The following is a 13,512-nucleotide window of genomic DNA, read 5'->3' on the forward strand; positions in this document are numbered from 1 at the left end:
CCCTTCCCCCTCTAACCGTACCGATTCCGTCCAACTCGTTGGAACCGCTCGTTGACCTGATGTTATTGAACTTTTTCAACAATGCTTCTGAGAAAAAAATTTAAAAGCCCAAGGCTCGCGGCGATTATCGGTGAGAAAACCGCCACCTCAGCTCCTATTTATCGCCAGTAATGAACCGTAAAATTCCGGAGGTCGACACAAACAGACTCATTAAGAGCCGGGGAAGGCTGCTCCACTCCACTTTTATTCAAATTGTCGTTGTACCGAAGTTAATTACGAAACGCTTCCCCACCTCTGATTATCTATCGCCTTTAAACAACTGCCTGTCGGACAAGAAGTGTGTTTATGCGTGTCATCACCGAAGAAGTCAAATGTTGGCCGCGGGCTTCTGTTTCGTGGCGGTTGTGACGCTGGCTGCGGGAGATGGGGGCCTCGAGGTGGCGGTCGCACAAGGTCTCCTCCGGGGAACGACGAAGACGACGCGGGGTGGCCGGAGCTTCGGGGCCTTCGAGGGCATCCCTTTCGCCCAGCCGCCCCTGGGTGAGCTCCGATTCAAGGTAATTTTCTGGATTTTTGTTTTCGCCGTTGCTCAATCTGGCTTTCGTTTTTATTACGGCATGATCTATCGGTTTACGTTAAATTGATCGACCCAGAAGCTTTCACTTCTTGTTTACATCGTAAGACATGACGGCACGTGTGATGTTTTCCGAGACGATTTTGCATCAATCGCGCACACTAATACATTGAAAAGTCGTTAACAACGCGGTGCATTTGATATGCAATCCTCAAGGACAACCACTTATTACTTATTATTGGTTTGGGGGGGCTTTCTTTTCACGGTTGAAACGGGAGCCTATGAATCATCGGGTTTGCCGACAATTGGATTTTATTGGATTTTCAGGCGCCCGTTCCTGTACAGTCCTGGCAAGGAGTCAAAGATGCCACAAAACCCCACAACATCTGTCCGCAAAGGGACATATACAGGAGGTCTACCGTGATCGAGGGCAACGAAGACTGCTTGTACCTCAATGTTTACACACCTCAAGTACGTATTTACTGCGATAAACTTATCAAAGTACTTATCAACAAAAAATGCCTATTAAAGTCTTCAAAGTTCCTACAGATACGCCAAACAATAACTACATATTTTAATTACACTGTACAATGCAAAGAAAACAGAATAAGTCTTAGATTAGATAAGGCACTTCATTGGCCATAGCCCATAATGTAATGGCGAAACAAATGTCATGAACCGATTCGGCTTAAAATTTTTGTTGATTTTTAAAATAATTCCTACATAATACAATAGTATTTTGAAATAAAACAGTCAACATCGCACACTTATTTCTATCAAAACACTTTCAAAAAGTACCTAATACAGATTGTAATGATAAAACTGAAAAAAATCAGATGTCTAAATCAAATTAGTAATTTACGTCACAGTTCTAACAATGTATGATAAAAATAATTAAATTTTTTGTGCAAGTCATGTCAATTACTGATGCAATTTTAACCAAAGATGCATTTGAATATTTCCAAGGAAGTAAACAGTAAAGTATATTTTCTCATTTGAATAGGTATTTCAATAAATCTGGTTAAAATTATCTGCGTTATGCACTTAATTGTCGTTGTCGCCAACGTAACACTTATTACCAGTGTTGGGAGTCAGTTTTATTACCGGTAAAGTACCGGTAATATTACGGTAATATACTGTAAGTTTCATTTCATCCCTTTCGGTAATTTTGGTTTTATTACCGGTAACGTTACGGTAATTTACGGTAAGTTTCAACAATTTCGGTAATTTTGAAGATGGCGCCCTCTATACTCAATTTCATATGAATGTGCATCTAAGCAAGCCATGAAAATCTGATCTTCTGTTGGTAGTAAAGCTAAAGCTAGTGAATTTAACTTTCAAAGTTGCTTGCTCTGCGCGAACTCGATTTAACTAATTTTTAAGTTTTTGTCCATTTTAACATTGCTGATTTCAAAAGCAATGTTGCGTTTTTTTACTGATTAAATTAAAGTAATTCTTATTTGTTTTTGTCTTTGTATTTTTACCAAGTAAAGATTTATTGGACATGACCTTCATAAATGTGACTTTTGTAATGTAACTAAATTAAAGGTGCTTTTACAAATGCACAACTCACTTGATGAACATTTATACTCAATTTCATATAAATGTGCATCTAAGCAAGCCATGAAAATCTGATTTTCTGTTGGTATTAAAGCTAAAGCTAGTGACTTTGACTTTCAAAGTTGCTTGCTCTGCGCGAACCCGATTTGACTAATTTTTCAGTTTTTGTCCATTTTAACATTTCAAAAGCAATGTTACGTCTTTTTACTGATTAAATTAAAGTAATTCTTATTTGTTTTTGTCTGTATTTTTACCAAGTAAAGATTTATTGGACATGACCTTCATAAAAGTGACTTTTGTAATGTAACTAAATTAAAGGTGCTTTTACAAATGCACAGCTCACTTGATGAACATTTATATGAAATCAATTATATATGAAATCAATTATATCTTCAAACAAATCTGATTTGATGCTGTATGATTGAGAGTGATTGAGACTATTGAGAGTGATGACTGATGATCTAAATTCTGAAATCTGAATTAATCGTTCCAATTTCCAATTCCAACATTCTCGCATCATGCGTAAAAAATCGGAAATCAAAAATTATTTTGCCGAAACAAAGCACCAAATTTATATGCAAATTTTGTAAAATAGTAAGTGTTTAGGTACAGTTGTAGCTAGTGAAAAGTGAGAAACTTTGACAAATGAAAAATTTTGACTTTGTAAATTTGTGCTAAAATTGACAGTCGCCGGTATTTATAAAATGTCACTAAAATAATTTGAATCAGTGGTGTAGGGAATAAAACTCATTGAATGTACAGTTGCGGCCGTTGAAAACTCAGACACTTTGACAGCGCCAAACTTTTGGCTTTGTAAATGGGATTGAAAGTGACGTTTCTCAAAATGTCACTCAAACATTATCCACATTAATTTCTCTCGCAATGGCTCTTATACTCACACCGTCCCTCAGTCTAACACATTTTTGCAAATCAGATAATTGCGGCATTTCAAAAGTTACGCGCGATTCTGACCTAATATGTCAAATACTGACACTGATTTTATAATCCTTGATGAAAATCCTGTTTACGCTAATCAAATTTCGGAATTTATACAGAGTGTTTAAATCTTTCCTGTCTGAGATTTCAACGACCGCAACTGTACAATGAGGGACATGGAATCCTGGGAAGTCTGTTATTGTCATTTCAGAAAGTGTCAGTATAAATGCACCTTTACCGTCATTATGATTGATATTTTCAAAAAAACTGTCAAATTAACTTGAGCTTGGTTATGAGTAGCTAAGGTGTATGGTTTAGAAATTTTGACAACTGAATGACACATCTGCCCAGTTTTCCGTGTCCCCAATAGTTCAATGGAGAAACATAAAGACAAAAAATGAAAAAAAGGGTGATATTATATTGTTGCATATTATTTAAAATTAGTAATTTTAACACTTGGCACATGCCTATGATTTGTCAAAATTGACATAGTCGATGACGGCGACAACAATGTCTTTAATAAAAAGTTAATCTACAAAGCAAATTTCGATCGAATGTGTAAATTTTTAGTGCATACAATTTATATTTTTGGAACTCTTATTACTAATTGCGATGTTTTCACAAATATTACCCAAAATTACCAAAAAACCCATAACAAAACCGGTAATATTACCCAAACAAAAATTACCGGTATTTTTACAACACTGCTTATTACATATTTATAAGACACATAAACGTCACGTTACGCTACATCGATTCTCGAATTCATGTAAACATAATCGTTGACGTAACGGAACGACATCTGCAATGGCATTTGTAGTTGTTACGTTACCATGTAAGTGTAAATCTGCTTTAAAGCTGACACTTTCCAGACTCACTTGAGTTTCAGCACTTGACCTTACCGATTTGGAAGACTGACAAGTTGCGAATCTGCGTTTAATCAGAGGATGCAAACTCGCTTTCATTGAACTTAAATTATGAATTATTGCAGCGAGAGTAAAAGCAAAATTATTTGACCCGATTCAAAGAACAAGATGGCGTTCGAAACGTTGGCAAACGAGAGAAAATTAGTCACAAACAATCAAACCGTCTATTAATTTTATAATGCGTTGACGTTGTTATTACATAATTGCAAAAATCAAGGACTTTTATTTCTCCGAATCGGCGAAAACCCGTTCATTTGTCTTGAAAAATGTTCCGTAGTTGAACAACACCGCCTCGAGGTTTCCCGTGATGATCTTCTTCCACGGAGGCGGTTGGCTCTGCGGCGGCGGGAATTCCCTCTGGTACGGCCCCGACATTCTCCTCGACCGCGACGTCATCCTCGTCGTCACCAATTACAGATTAGGTGAACACATCTCGGTCATCTCCATCAATCTTACGTCGACTTCCAGGTCCGTTGGGCTTTCTGAGCACGGGGGACGCCGCCTGTCCCGGGAACAACGGCATGAAGGACCAGAACCTCGCCATGAGATGGGTGAAAGACAACGTAGCCGCTTTTGGGGGCGATCCCGAAAAAATAACAATTTTCGGCGAATCCGCTGGGGGCGCCAGCGCGCAGCTCCACATGATGTCTCCCTTGAGCAAAGGTCGCACTTTCGAAGGTGACGCAAACGACAGATCGATTGAATCATCCCGTTGTAGGTCTGTTCCGAAGCGCGATTTCGCAGAGCGGTACCGCTCACGTTCTTTGGGCCCTCTCGCCGAACGACCAAGCAATCCGACACGCGAAGATGTTGGGGGAGGCGGTGGGGTGCAGCACCAAGTGGAGCGGGGAGCTGGTCGAGTGTTTGCGGAAGGTGCCGGCGTACGATCTCGTCGCCCAAGACAACATCTTCATGGTAGTACGCTTTTCTTGGGTGGTACTTTTCTGATCGTTTCGTTGCAGAAGTGGGACACCGATCCGATGATCCCGTTCAAACCGGTCATAGAACCGGATCTAGAGGGTGCGTTCCTCGTCGAACACCCTATTGATAGTTTCAGGTCGGGGAGATTCGCGCAAGTACCGTGGATCGTGGGGCTCAACACTGAAGATGGTGCTCTAAGAGCTGCCGGCATTTTCGGAAACCCTCACCTCATCGGCGAACTAGACGAAAAATTCGAACAAGTGGTACCGATTTCGTTGTTGTACGACGAAACTAGTCCCCAAAGCGAACTGGTCACCTCCCAAATCAAAAACTTCTATTTCGGGGGCGGCACAATTGATAATTCTTCACGAGGAGATGTTGTCGACGTGAGTACCACTTCGAATTGACCGACTTTTAGTCAAGTGGTACCTTCCAGATGTACACTGACGGATGGTTCCTAAACGGGGCAGACGAAGCCATCCGGTACTACCTCAAGTACAGCAGACAACCAGTCTACTATTACCTGTTTGGGCACAGAGGGGTGGCCAGTTTCACCGAGATCTTCGGCGACAAGAACAACGACTACGGAGTGTGTCACGCCGACGAACTTCAGTACCTCTTTCCCATTGGGGACGGTCTTTTCCCGGGGAGACCACCGAGTCCTGGGGACAAAAAAATCGCCGAAATCATGACCACCTTGTGGGTTAACTTCGCCCAAACTGGGTGAGCACCAGGTACCTTCCTCACGTCACGTTTTTCTAATTTTTTCGTTTTTAAGAAATCCGACTCCCACCGTCGATGATTTACTCCCCAACAAGTGGGAACCAGTCACCAGTCACGACATGGAGTACTATTCCATCCGCTTGGAGGCTCCTGTAATGAGACGCGGCCTATTTAAGGAGCGCGCCGAGTTTTGGCGTAGCTTGGCCATTCACTCTAAATCGAATGAAATAAAAGACGAACTGTGAACTACGCCGCCGTCTCTTTCTTCTTTTTCTTCGCCTTGATCTTCCGCTTCTCCTCCCTCGTGATTTTCACCTTTTCTTCGCTGGTCTTCGGTGGCGGTTCGGGAGCAGGAGGTGGTGGTACCACTCCCGCCATCACAGCGCAGGTGTAATTGCCTTGTCCTGGTTCGTCGAAGATCAATTCGTTGAACCTGTCTCTCCACTCGACGTAGTTGATCTCATGAACCACCTGTATTAATGGTTGCCTATGTTTTTAAAGAACGTAAAGTTGTCGTCGGTACGACCTTCATGCCGATCCTCTTGGCCAGCTTTTGGAGGGTCCAGCAGGACAATATGCCCATCACGACGGGGATGCTCAGAGATCTGGCAACGTCCACCGCAGCCAGCATTAATTGGAAACCTAGTCCTGCGGATTGGGATTAGGACGAGGGGATTGATCCCGCGGCGGCTTTACCCTTCTTGCGATACTCCGGCCTGATGCAGAGCAGGACGTAGCGCAGGAAAATGTTGCAGTCCAGTTCGGTGAAGACGTCGGCTTTTCGGGCCAGGTGGTTGACGAAAGCGATGCATTTTTTGTGGGCTTCGCCCTCGACGTGGAAGACGCGGCTGAAAACGCTGCCAAAGTCGTCCTTGTGTATCGCTTTCAGGATGAGGAAGCCGGCGATTGCGTCCTCGTTGGCTGAAAGCAAAGCGGCTGTGTATGTTTTGCTGGGGAATCTAATCAACATCGTTTAATTATGGAGCCTTTGTGCGAAATTTCGATTAATTAGGGCGTCGTGTAATAGCGCACAAAAATCGTTTTACTCGACAAACATTGTCTCGGAGCACCCCAACCGACAACTCACGCTCATCCAGGGCGATAATAGAGGTGCGATCTTTCAAGTTAAACATCACCACGTTCAGGAAGGATTTTATCGACTCGGGGTCCTCCGCCAAATTGCTGTTGCGACAAAGCACCTCCTCTTGGAAATAGCATTCCTGAAACGACAAGACCGGTGAAAGCGCATTTTCTCACGTACAGCTACCAACTTCGATTATCTGCAAAACTTGATCGTAATAAACCGGCTTCAGGTCTTGGATTCGGATGCCGGAACCGAGCCGCTTCCACACCACGGGGGCGTAGATCCGCTCCTTCTGGGCCTTGATGCGGTTCTCCTCCTCCTCCAGCTCCTCGTTCAGCTGGCGGAGCTTCTCCTCCTCGAGTCGGGCGCGTCGGCTCATCACTGAGAATTTTGAATTCAAATCACACGAAAACTTCAAACGACAGAAGTGTCAAGTGACACCTAGGGACGCAGCGTCGTGGAGACGCACCTTAACCGAAAAAGACAAACATCGAATCAAATCCAATGCCATTTTCTTTTTTCTTTCGTGTTTTCTCGACGCATCGTAATCGCTTTTCATCTTGATCTTGTTTCGCGACATGCCTCGCGTTTTTTGGCATAATCTGCGATGACCTTGTAGCCGCGTCGAAATGTTACCAACCAAAAAAATTTTCTCTCAGAGGATGACGCATTTGACAGGCAATTAAAGAGCCAAACACCCCGAACACATGTCGAGTGTCAACCAAAAAAAGCGAAATTATTATCGGTGGGAAGTGAGCGTCGCGCCCTATTTCTGGGGCCCAGAGGCGCTCCTCCTGTAAAAACATCTCGTCTAGAGCCATGTTTTTGTAACAAATGCACAGATATTCAAATCGAATGGAGTATTGAATTCCGAACGCATGCGTCCTGCCTGCATCGGACTGGTGCATAACAGTCTGAGAACGCGAACGCTCCGAAGATTCAGTTCGCGCGAGGCGCCATGGTGGAGAGGGTGTAGGTTCCGGACTAGCGTAGTCTTGTGTTTTGGTTCTTTTTCTTTGAAGGATAGTAAAGTTTTTAGTGGATTTTTTTATGTATTGTGTGGAGGGATCGAGCTCTTACAGCAAGGTTGGTACCCTGGTCTAGTCATGAATTGGTCCGTTTGACGTTTGTGCCAATTATTCGTGTTTCTTTTGACAGATTGCATGTTTGTCTAGGTTAGGTTTTTAAAGAGACTTTTTATTTTTCCAGTCTGTCTGGAGATAAATCCGATCTCTTTGTGTGCGCTTCGTATTTACATATCCAATCCACTTACGGTTTGTTTGACCATATTCGTTCGACGAACGCATCCTTCGTTGTCTTTTTATTTTTGCTTCCGTTTTTCGATATGTCACTTTCGCGACAATTCAAAAATGAAAATCGCTACATCAAGGCCACCGGAAGCCATTGTTATTCATGCAAATGGAGCATTAATCACTCGAGCGACTCTCGATTGTTTTGACGATTATTCGCAAGGACGTCAAGAAGTTGAGAACCTCTGGACGAATTTATTTGCCATAAACAAACTGTGATAGTGTACACAAAATAACTACCGTACAGAGAGTAACTTATCAAATCACCAAGGACGTTTATATAAACTAAATATCGGTGTCGAGTTTTTACCGCAATTTTTTTCCACCTCGTGCCTTGCATTACAATTATTGTCGCAATGATACCAAGCCAAAAAAAAAACCATTTCCTCTTTGTGACGCAATGACAAACGATACTGTTCCATAAATGTCTGAATTATGCCGATTTTTTATGGCCATTGATGATGAACCAGAATGAATTTAAAATAGTCGTGAAAGTAAGTTTACTACTGTGATTCATTCAAGATTCGGGGAATCTAGTAGGCGAGTTTTAAAACAGCTTTTTTTTTAGAAAACTGGTAATCGTGAAGTGAGACACAAACCAAATGTCAATAGATTTGACAGTTAACAAGATCTTATCTTTGTGGTGTTTTTCATAGTTATCACAGATAGTTGTATCGATTGATAAATCGTTTGCTGATTAGCGAAAACCGTGTGAGTTCAGTCACGTTCTTCGTAAGTTTGCAAATTTGAATTTCAGCGAAATTTGTAGTTCACGCATCGCTCTCTTCGAGCTTTCCCAGCTGCATCTTCGTCACAGTTCAAAGGAAAAATCATCGATTCGCCGTCAAATTCGAGTTTAAACGAAACGAATCGAGATCTTTGATGTAACACTCGATTACTCCAGATCGGGGAGATAAAACTTGTGAAAAATATAAAATTGAGCAAATCTCGATGATGACGGAGACAGTAATTCGGAGTGTGGATGGGGAGTCATTTTTCTCGTGTTCGTCGTCGCCCCATAAGTAGATAATAACATCTCGGTTAATGTTATTTTGTAACTCGATTAAAAACTTTTGAGTGGAAGAAATTTAATTATGTGGAAAGACTCGGTACTCGAGTATCGGAGCCCCCGCACCACATTTCCTGCATTGTTCAGATAAGATTGTGAAATGGTTGACAAGGACGATGGGCAGCAGCGGTCGGGTCAAACTTCAAAGACCATCACGAAATTGTGAAAATAGATTTTGTCGCGGTCGACACTTTCACACAAACTCGCGCATAATGTGCGACATTACGGCACAATTACCTCCGACATTCTGTGACATTAAAAAAGAACCTGTTCCAGCACTAACGGCTAACAATAGTTGCGGACAAAGACGGTGTTGTCCGCGGGCCCCAGTCAATTCGTGAGCATTTTCGTGACCGTCAGATTCCGGAGACGTTATCAATCGGTGAAAAAGTCGTAACATGCCGAACGAATGCACTTAATGGCGTACGTAGGAATCGTAATGGCAGGCAACAATGGCCTGCAATGCCTCATTCAAATTTGTTTGTAGATAACATCGAGTTCGTGATTTTCTCCGCAACAGTCTCCTCCCTCTCGTCGTCGTTACGTCGTCCGTGCGGATTTCCTGAAGGACCGTCGATTTGATCCTTTGTGCGAAAGAGAAAGGATTAGCGCGGCAATTACGCCACTTGTCGAACCGCGGGGGCATTTTTCAGGTGCGCACTCGCTTCGGATTAATCGGCGGCGTAAAACGCCGTCGCTAAATTGCCCTGTTCATCCCCGGCAATTTGCGGCGATGAGAGGACGCCGCCCCCGACTCGTGTTTTACTTATCAATCCCGGTCGATTAATTTACGAGCACTAGGACGACAGTTCGTAACCACTATAAAACTTGTTGATCCGAGGGCCCTTCGTGCGCAGGACGCACTGCCGACACTCGCTTTTTAATTATTTAAGTGAATCTCATCGACACGGTTGCGTGACCGCATATCTACATGGTCCAGACCGTGCCAATAGGCGAAATTAATGCAAACGGCCATGATACGCCGACCTCACCATTAATATCAACGCGCATCATGCGATGCGTTTTGTTTCAATTTATTATCGAGAATTGTTGACGTGAGGTGGGGCGGGTTTGTCGGGCGAGTGTGGCGGCGGATTTCGGAGGTAATGCCGTGCCAGAAAAACAATTTGACAGTCAGATTAAAGTGACAGTTCGGCAAAAAGGGTAGATTACGACGGTTTAAAGCCGGAAGATCGCCTAACTAACGGTTTAATCCCAGTTTAGGGAGGGTTTTAAGTGTTATTAATAATTTATCAGATAAAAGCTATCCACATTTTTGTCCTAAAATCCATTAGTGATAATGACGGTGATAATACAAGTAGAATACACCAAAAGTAATACAGATCGACAACAGAACGCGCGCAAAAATATATCAACGAAAATCGCTTTTTAAATATGTATGTACAATGTACATATGTACTTATAATAAAGAGTAAATACATTTATCTGTGTCACAGTATTCCACGTGTTTTCCATTGGACTTGTATCAGGAAGCTAAGAAGGCCAATTCATTCTTTCCTCTTTTAATCAATTTTCCATATGCTGTCTGGCATTAACTTTCTGAAACTATAACTTTAGCAGTTAAAAAGAAATCTATAAAATAAAATTTAGTTCTTACTTCTTAGAAACATATTGTTCCCAGAAACGGAATTATTTCTACCAGACCGTCTCTTATAGATAGAAGTTCTTGAATCATTATTATTTTTAGTGCAGAAAACCGTATTTTATGATTAACTTAGGTCTGTACAATTCTAGCTACACTTCTAATAATCTTTGCATAATCTTCCTTGACCGTTTGTTTTTACACTTTTTTAAATCTATTTAAAAAAAAAATTTGCACCAGATTAATTCTTCATTTGAAAAAAACGATGAGTTAGCATTATTTCAAGCTTTTTACTTCTGCATTAAATTTTCTATCTTTGGTTGAGATTTTTTTTTGAGATAATAATTTTTTTCGCACTTCCAAATGACCTTGTTGAAGTGGAATAAACGATTAATTTTTGATTTATCACATTTGGTGTTTTTGCTTGACAGCTGATAATATGTTCTTTATCATTGTGATAATATTAATTATTTACATACTGATTAAATAGCGAAATCACATTCTCTTGGTAAACAGTTGCAGTCCCGAGAAATTATTCTGAAAAAGAAATATGTAGTAGATTGTGTTATTAGGATTAAAAGTGCTACTTTTTTGACGGCCAATTTGTTTGCATAGCGAGGCGAAGCGTAGCGTTGTCGAGCTACTGCAATACTTGCAAGTCAAAAAAAGTCAATTTAATCCCAATGACATATGTACTATTTTTTCTCCAACCAAGTAAAAAGCAGGAAACTCATAGGTAGGTACATTTAAAATTTTAAAGCTAACGTTTTATTGAAATATTTGTGTAAGCAAAGAGACACTTTTGGCTTTTGTTTTATTTACATAAAGGGTGTTTTTTTAAATTTGGCGTTGGAGAGTCGATTGAGATCGCACCACTCGTGTAAAAGCGTAAGATTTAAAGAGCTGATCCGTGATCCGTAACCTGTATAGTGCGTTCACAATCGACACTTCAACGCCTACTTCGACGCCAAATTTAAAAAAACACCCGTAATGTATTTAGGTGTGTTCTTCAAATCAACGAAGTGTTGAACTATTAGTTGCAAGTAAAAATTTTTGAGCCTAGGAACCCAGGATAAGTACTTTTAATCCTAGGAGGTGTCGCCTTAATAACACGTAACTTTTTTGTACAGTTACAAAAATTAAAAGTAACCTCTTTTGAAGAAAAAAACCTTTTTTCCCAAGAAATGTGTACCAGACTCCTATGAAAACATTTTCGAAACAAAATAAGAAACAAAGGAAGATATTGATCAAGAATTGTTGTGCTGTGTTGTAGATATTAGATATGATATCTATCTTTCTTATCAATTATCATGTTTGATCATGTTTCAACGAAATTGTACTTCAAGGAGTAATTAATAATTTTAAGAAACACTTGTGATTGTTGTGTCGAAATTTCCGTTGGAAAATATCACTCGTGTAAAGTGTCCACCCATCGACATCGCTTAACAGCAATAAAGGAGCGCCCCTCGATCCTGGAACGGTCACGCGAGCGATTATATTCCCGTGGACGATAATTCAGCAAAGCGTTCAATTTAATGGTCTCCTGAAAATGTCGCCTGAAATTAGTCACGCGTGTGTGTTTTCCTAATTAATGCGGTCGACATTTTCAGGATTCCATGATATCGACCCCGTAACGTCCGTTTCTTCTTCCCTCCACCACGTTGACCCCGACACGGCGCGGGGGCCGCCCACGGTAGAATTGCATCTCTCCCGTACCGAAACCTGTTCGTAAATAAGAGGGGCGGCTTGCCGTCCTCAAATTTGCTCTAACTACGTAAACATCATTGTTCGCAACGGCCGCAGGCGTTTACTTCGAATTGAATTCGCTACTCAAATTAATTACGTTTTGATTGTGTCTGGGGAGGCGGCGACAGAGGCTCCCGAATTTGCTCCGAAAAAAAGGTTTTTGGAGGACAGACGTGCTCAAATCGAAAGTGGTGAAGGGCAAAATGGTCTGCGGCGAATTGTGGTTTTTGGAGAAACTGATGAATTGTACAAACGTTTATCAACATCTCCTAAAAATTATCAAGACATATTTCTGCATTTGGAGGGTTGAGCGTTCTAGATTTTTTTTGTATTTGAATTTGGATTTTTGTCATCTCATCATGCCTATTTTTGGAGTATGTATGTAATTGAGATTCTAATTCTTTCTTTAATATACAGTGTGGAATAAAATGATTTACATCTAGTTACCTTTGGAATTTTTGCACATGTAAATTTTCCTGTACCGCTCTACTTTTTTTTTGAAGTGCCGAACTATTAGTTCTGTCAATAAATGTCATCAATCGAATTGACAGTTGTTACAGTTTACTAAATTGAATTAACAAACGTTAGTGCCCACTTTCAACACTAGCTGTGACTTGCTTTTGTTAGCTCCTTTTTAATTTCAATCTCTACTTTGCATTCATAATATCATCCCTTCGCAATAAATCACATTTGGAATTTTGGAATATTTTGAGGTTAGGCTTTCTTTTTTTTTTGTAGAGCGGCATTTCGTATTTTTACAAGGGTAATGCAAAGGTAACTAGATGTATCATTTTATTCCACACTATAGATTTCCTATTTTTTGAGTATTAGAGATCCCAGAATGCATGTCAGACTTAATGTACTGTCGCGAGCAATAAATTTTGGTCGTCAATGTCATTTCAAAATTTGGTTAGATTGTCACAAATTTAAAAAATTTCCCTGCCTGATTATGCCCATGTCAACAAAGTGTCAAAAAAATGAGAACAAAATGACAATGAATGTCATACAACATGATGATAGGTTATGACAGTTACAACTCTTTTACAATGGAGCATTTTCG

The 13,512-nt window shown here is 40.9% G+C and overlaps 3 protein-coding genes across 3 annotated transcripts in view; 2 read left to right on the plus strand and 1 right to left on the minus strand.

The window, feature by feature from the left end:
- Positions 1-186: 186 nt before the first annotated feature.
- Positions 187-5,889, plus strand: LOC138130635 (juvenile hormone esterase-like). The gene is made up of 8 exons (XM_069047235.1): positions 187-557; positions 902-1,045; positions 4,274-4,418; positions 4,465-4,659; positions 4,715-4,911; positions 4,959-5,303; positions 5,354-5,640; positions 5,696-5,889. Exons 1-8 carry the CDS (start codon positions 372-374, stop codon positions 5,883-5,885), a joined length of 1,689 nt encoding a protein of 562 aa, XP_068903336.1. The 5' UTR covers positions 187-371; the 3' UTR covers positions 5,886-5,889.
- Positions 4,147-7,197, minus strand: LOC138130649 (uncharacterized). The gene is made up of 5 exons (XM_069047257.1): positions 6,912-7,197; positions 6,728-6,860; positions 6,337-6,561; positions 6,167-6,288; positions 4,147-6,111 (listed from the first exon to the last, which is right to left on the minus strand). Exons 1-5 carry the CDS (start codon positions 7,101-7,103, stop codon positions 5,887-5,889), a joined length of 897 nt encoding a protein of 298 aa, XP_068903358.1. The 5' UTR covers positions 7,104-7,197; the 3' UTR covers positions 4,147-5,886.
- A 452-nt stretch (positions 7,198-7,649) lies between these two features.
- Positions 7,650-13,512, plus strand: part of LOC138130622 (amyloid beta A4 precursor protein-binding family B member 1-interacting protein-like) — a 50,867-nt gene continuing 45,004 nt past the window's right edge. The window contains exon 1 of the mRNA XM_069047203.1: positions 7,650-7,810. Coding sequence (XP_068903304.1) covers positions 7,775-7,810 — 36 coding nt within the window. The 5' untranslated portion in view covers positions 7,650-7,774. The remainder of the gene's footprint in view (positions 7,811-13,512) is intronic.

The sequence above is a fragment of the Tenebrio molitor genome, chromosome 5 (assembly GCF_963966145.1).
Source record: "Tenebrio molitor chromosome 5, icTenMoli1.1, whole genome shotgun sequence".
NCBI classification, from domain to species: domain Eukaryota; kingdom Metazoa; phylum Arthropoda; class Insecta; order Coleoptera; family Tenebrionidae; genus Tenebrio; species Tenebrio molitor.

Bases quoted from the DNA above. Each gene is read 5' to 3' on its own strand.
- LOC138130635 (XM_069047235.1), top strand. From the start codon at position 372: ATGTTGGCCGCGGGCTTCTGTTTCGTGGCGGTTGTGACGCTGGCTGCG. The intron at 4,419-4,464 runs GTGAACACATCT...GTCGACTTCCAG, and splicing joins CGTCACCAATTACAGATTAG to GTCCGTTGGGCTTTCTGAGC. The intron at 5,641-5,695 runs GTGAGCACCAGG...TTCGTTTTTAAG, and splicing joins GTTAACTTCGCCCAAACTGG to AAATCCGACTCCCACCGTCG.
- LOC138130649 (XM_069047257.1), bottom strand. From the start codon at position 7,103: ATGAGCCGACGCGCCCGACTCGAGGAGGAGAAGCTCCGCCAGCTGAAC. The intron at 6,861-6,911 runs GTTGGTAGCTGT...TTGTCGTTTCAG, and splicing joins AAGTTTTGCAGATAATCGAA to GAATGCTATTTCCAAGAGGA. The intron at 6,112-6,166 runs GTCGTACCGACG...CCATTAATACAG, and splicing joins CCAAGAGGATCGGCATGAAG to GTGGTTCATGAGATCAACTA.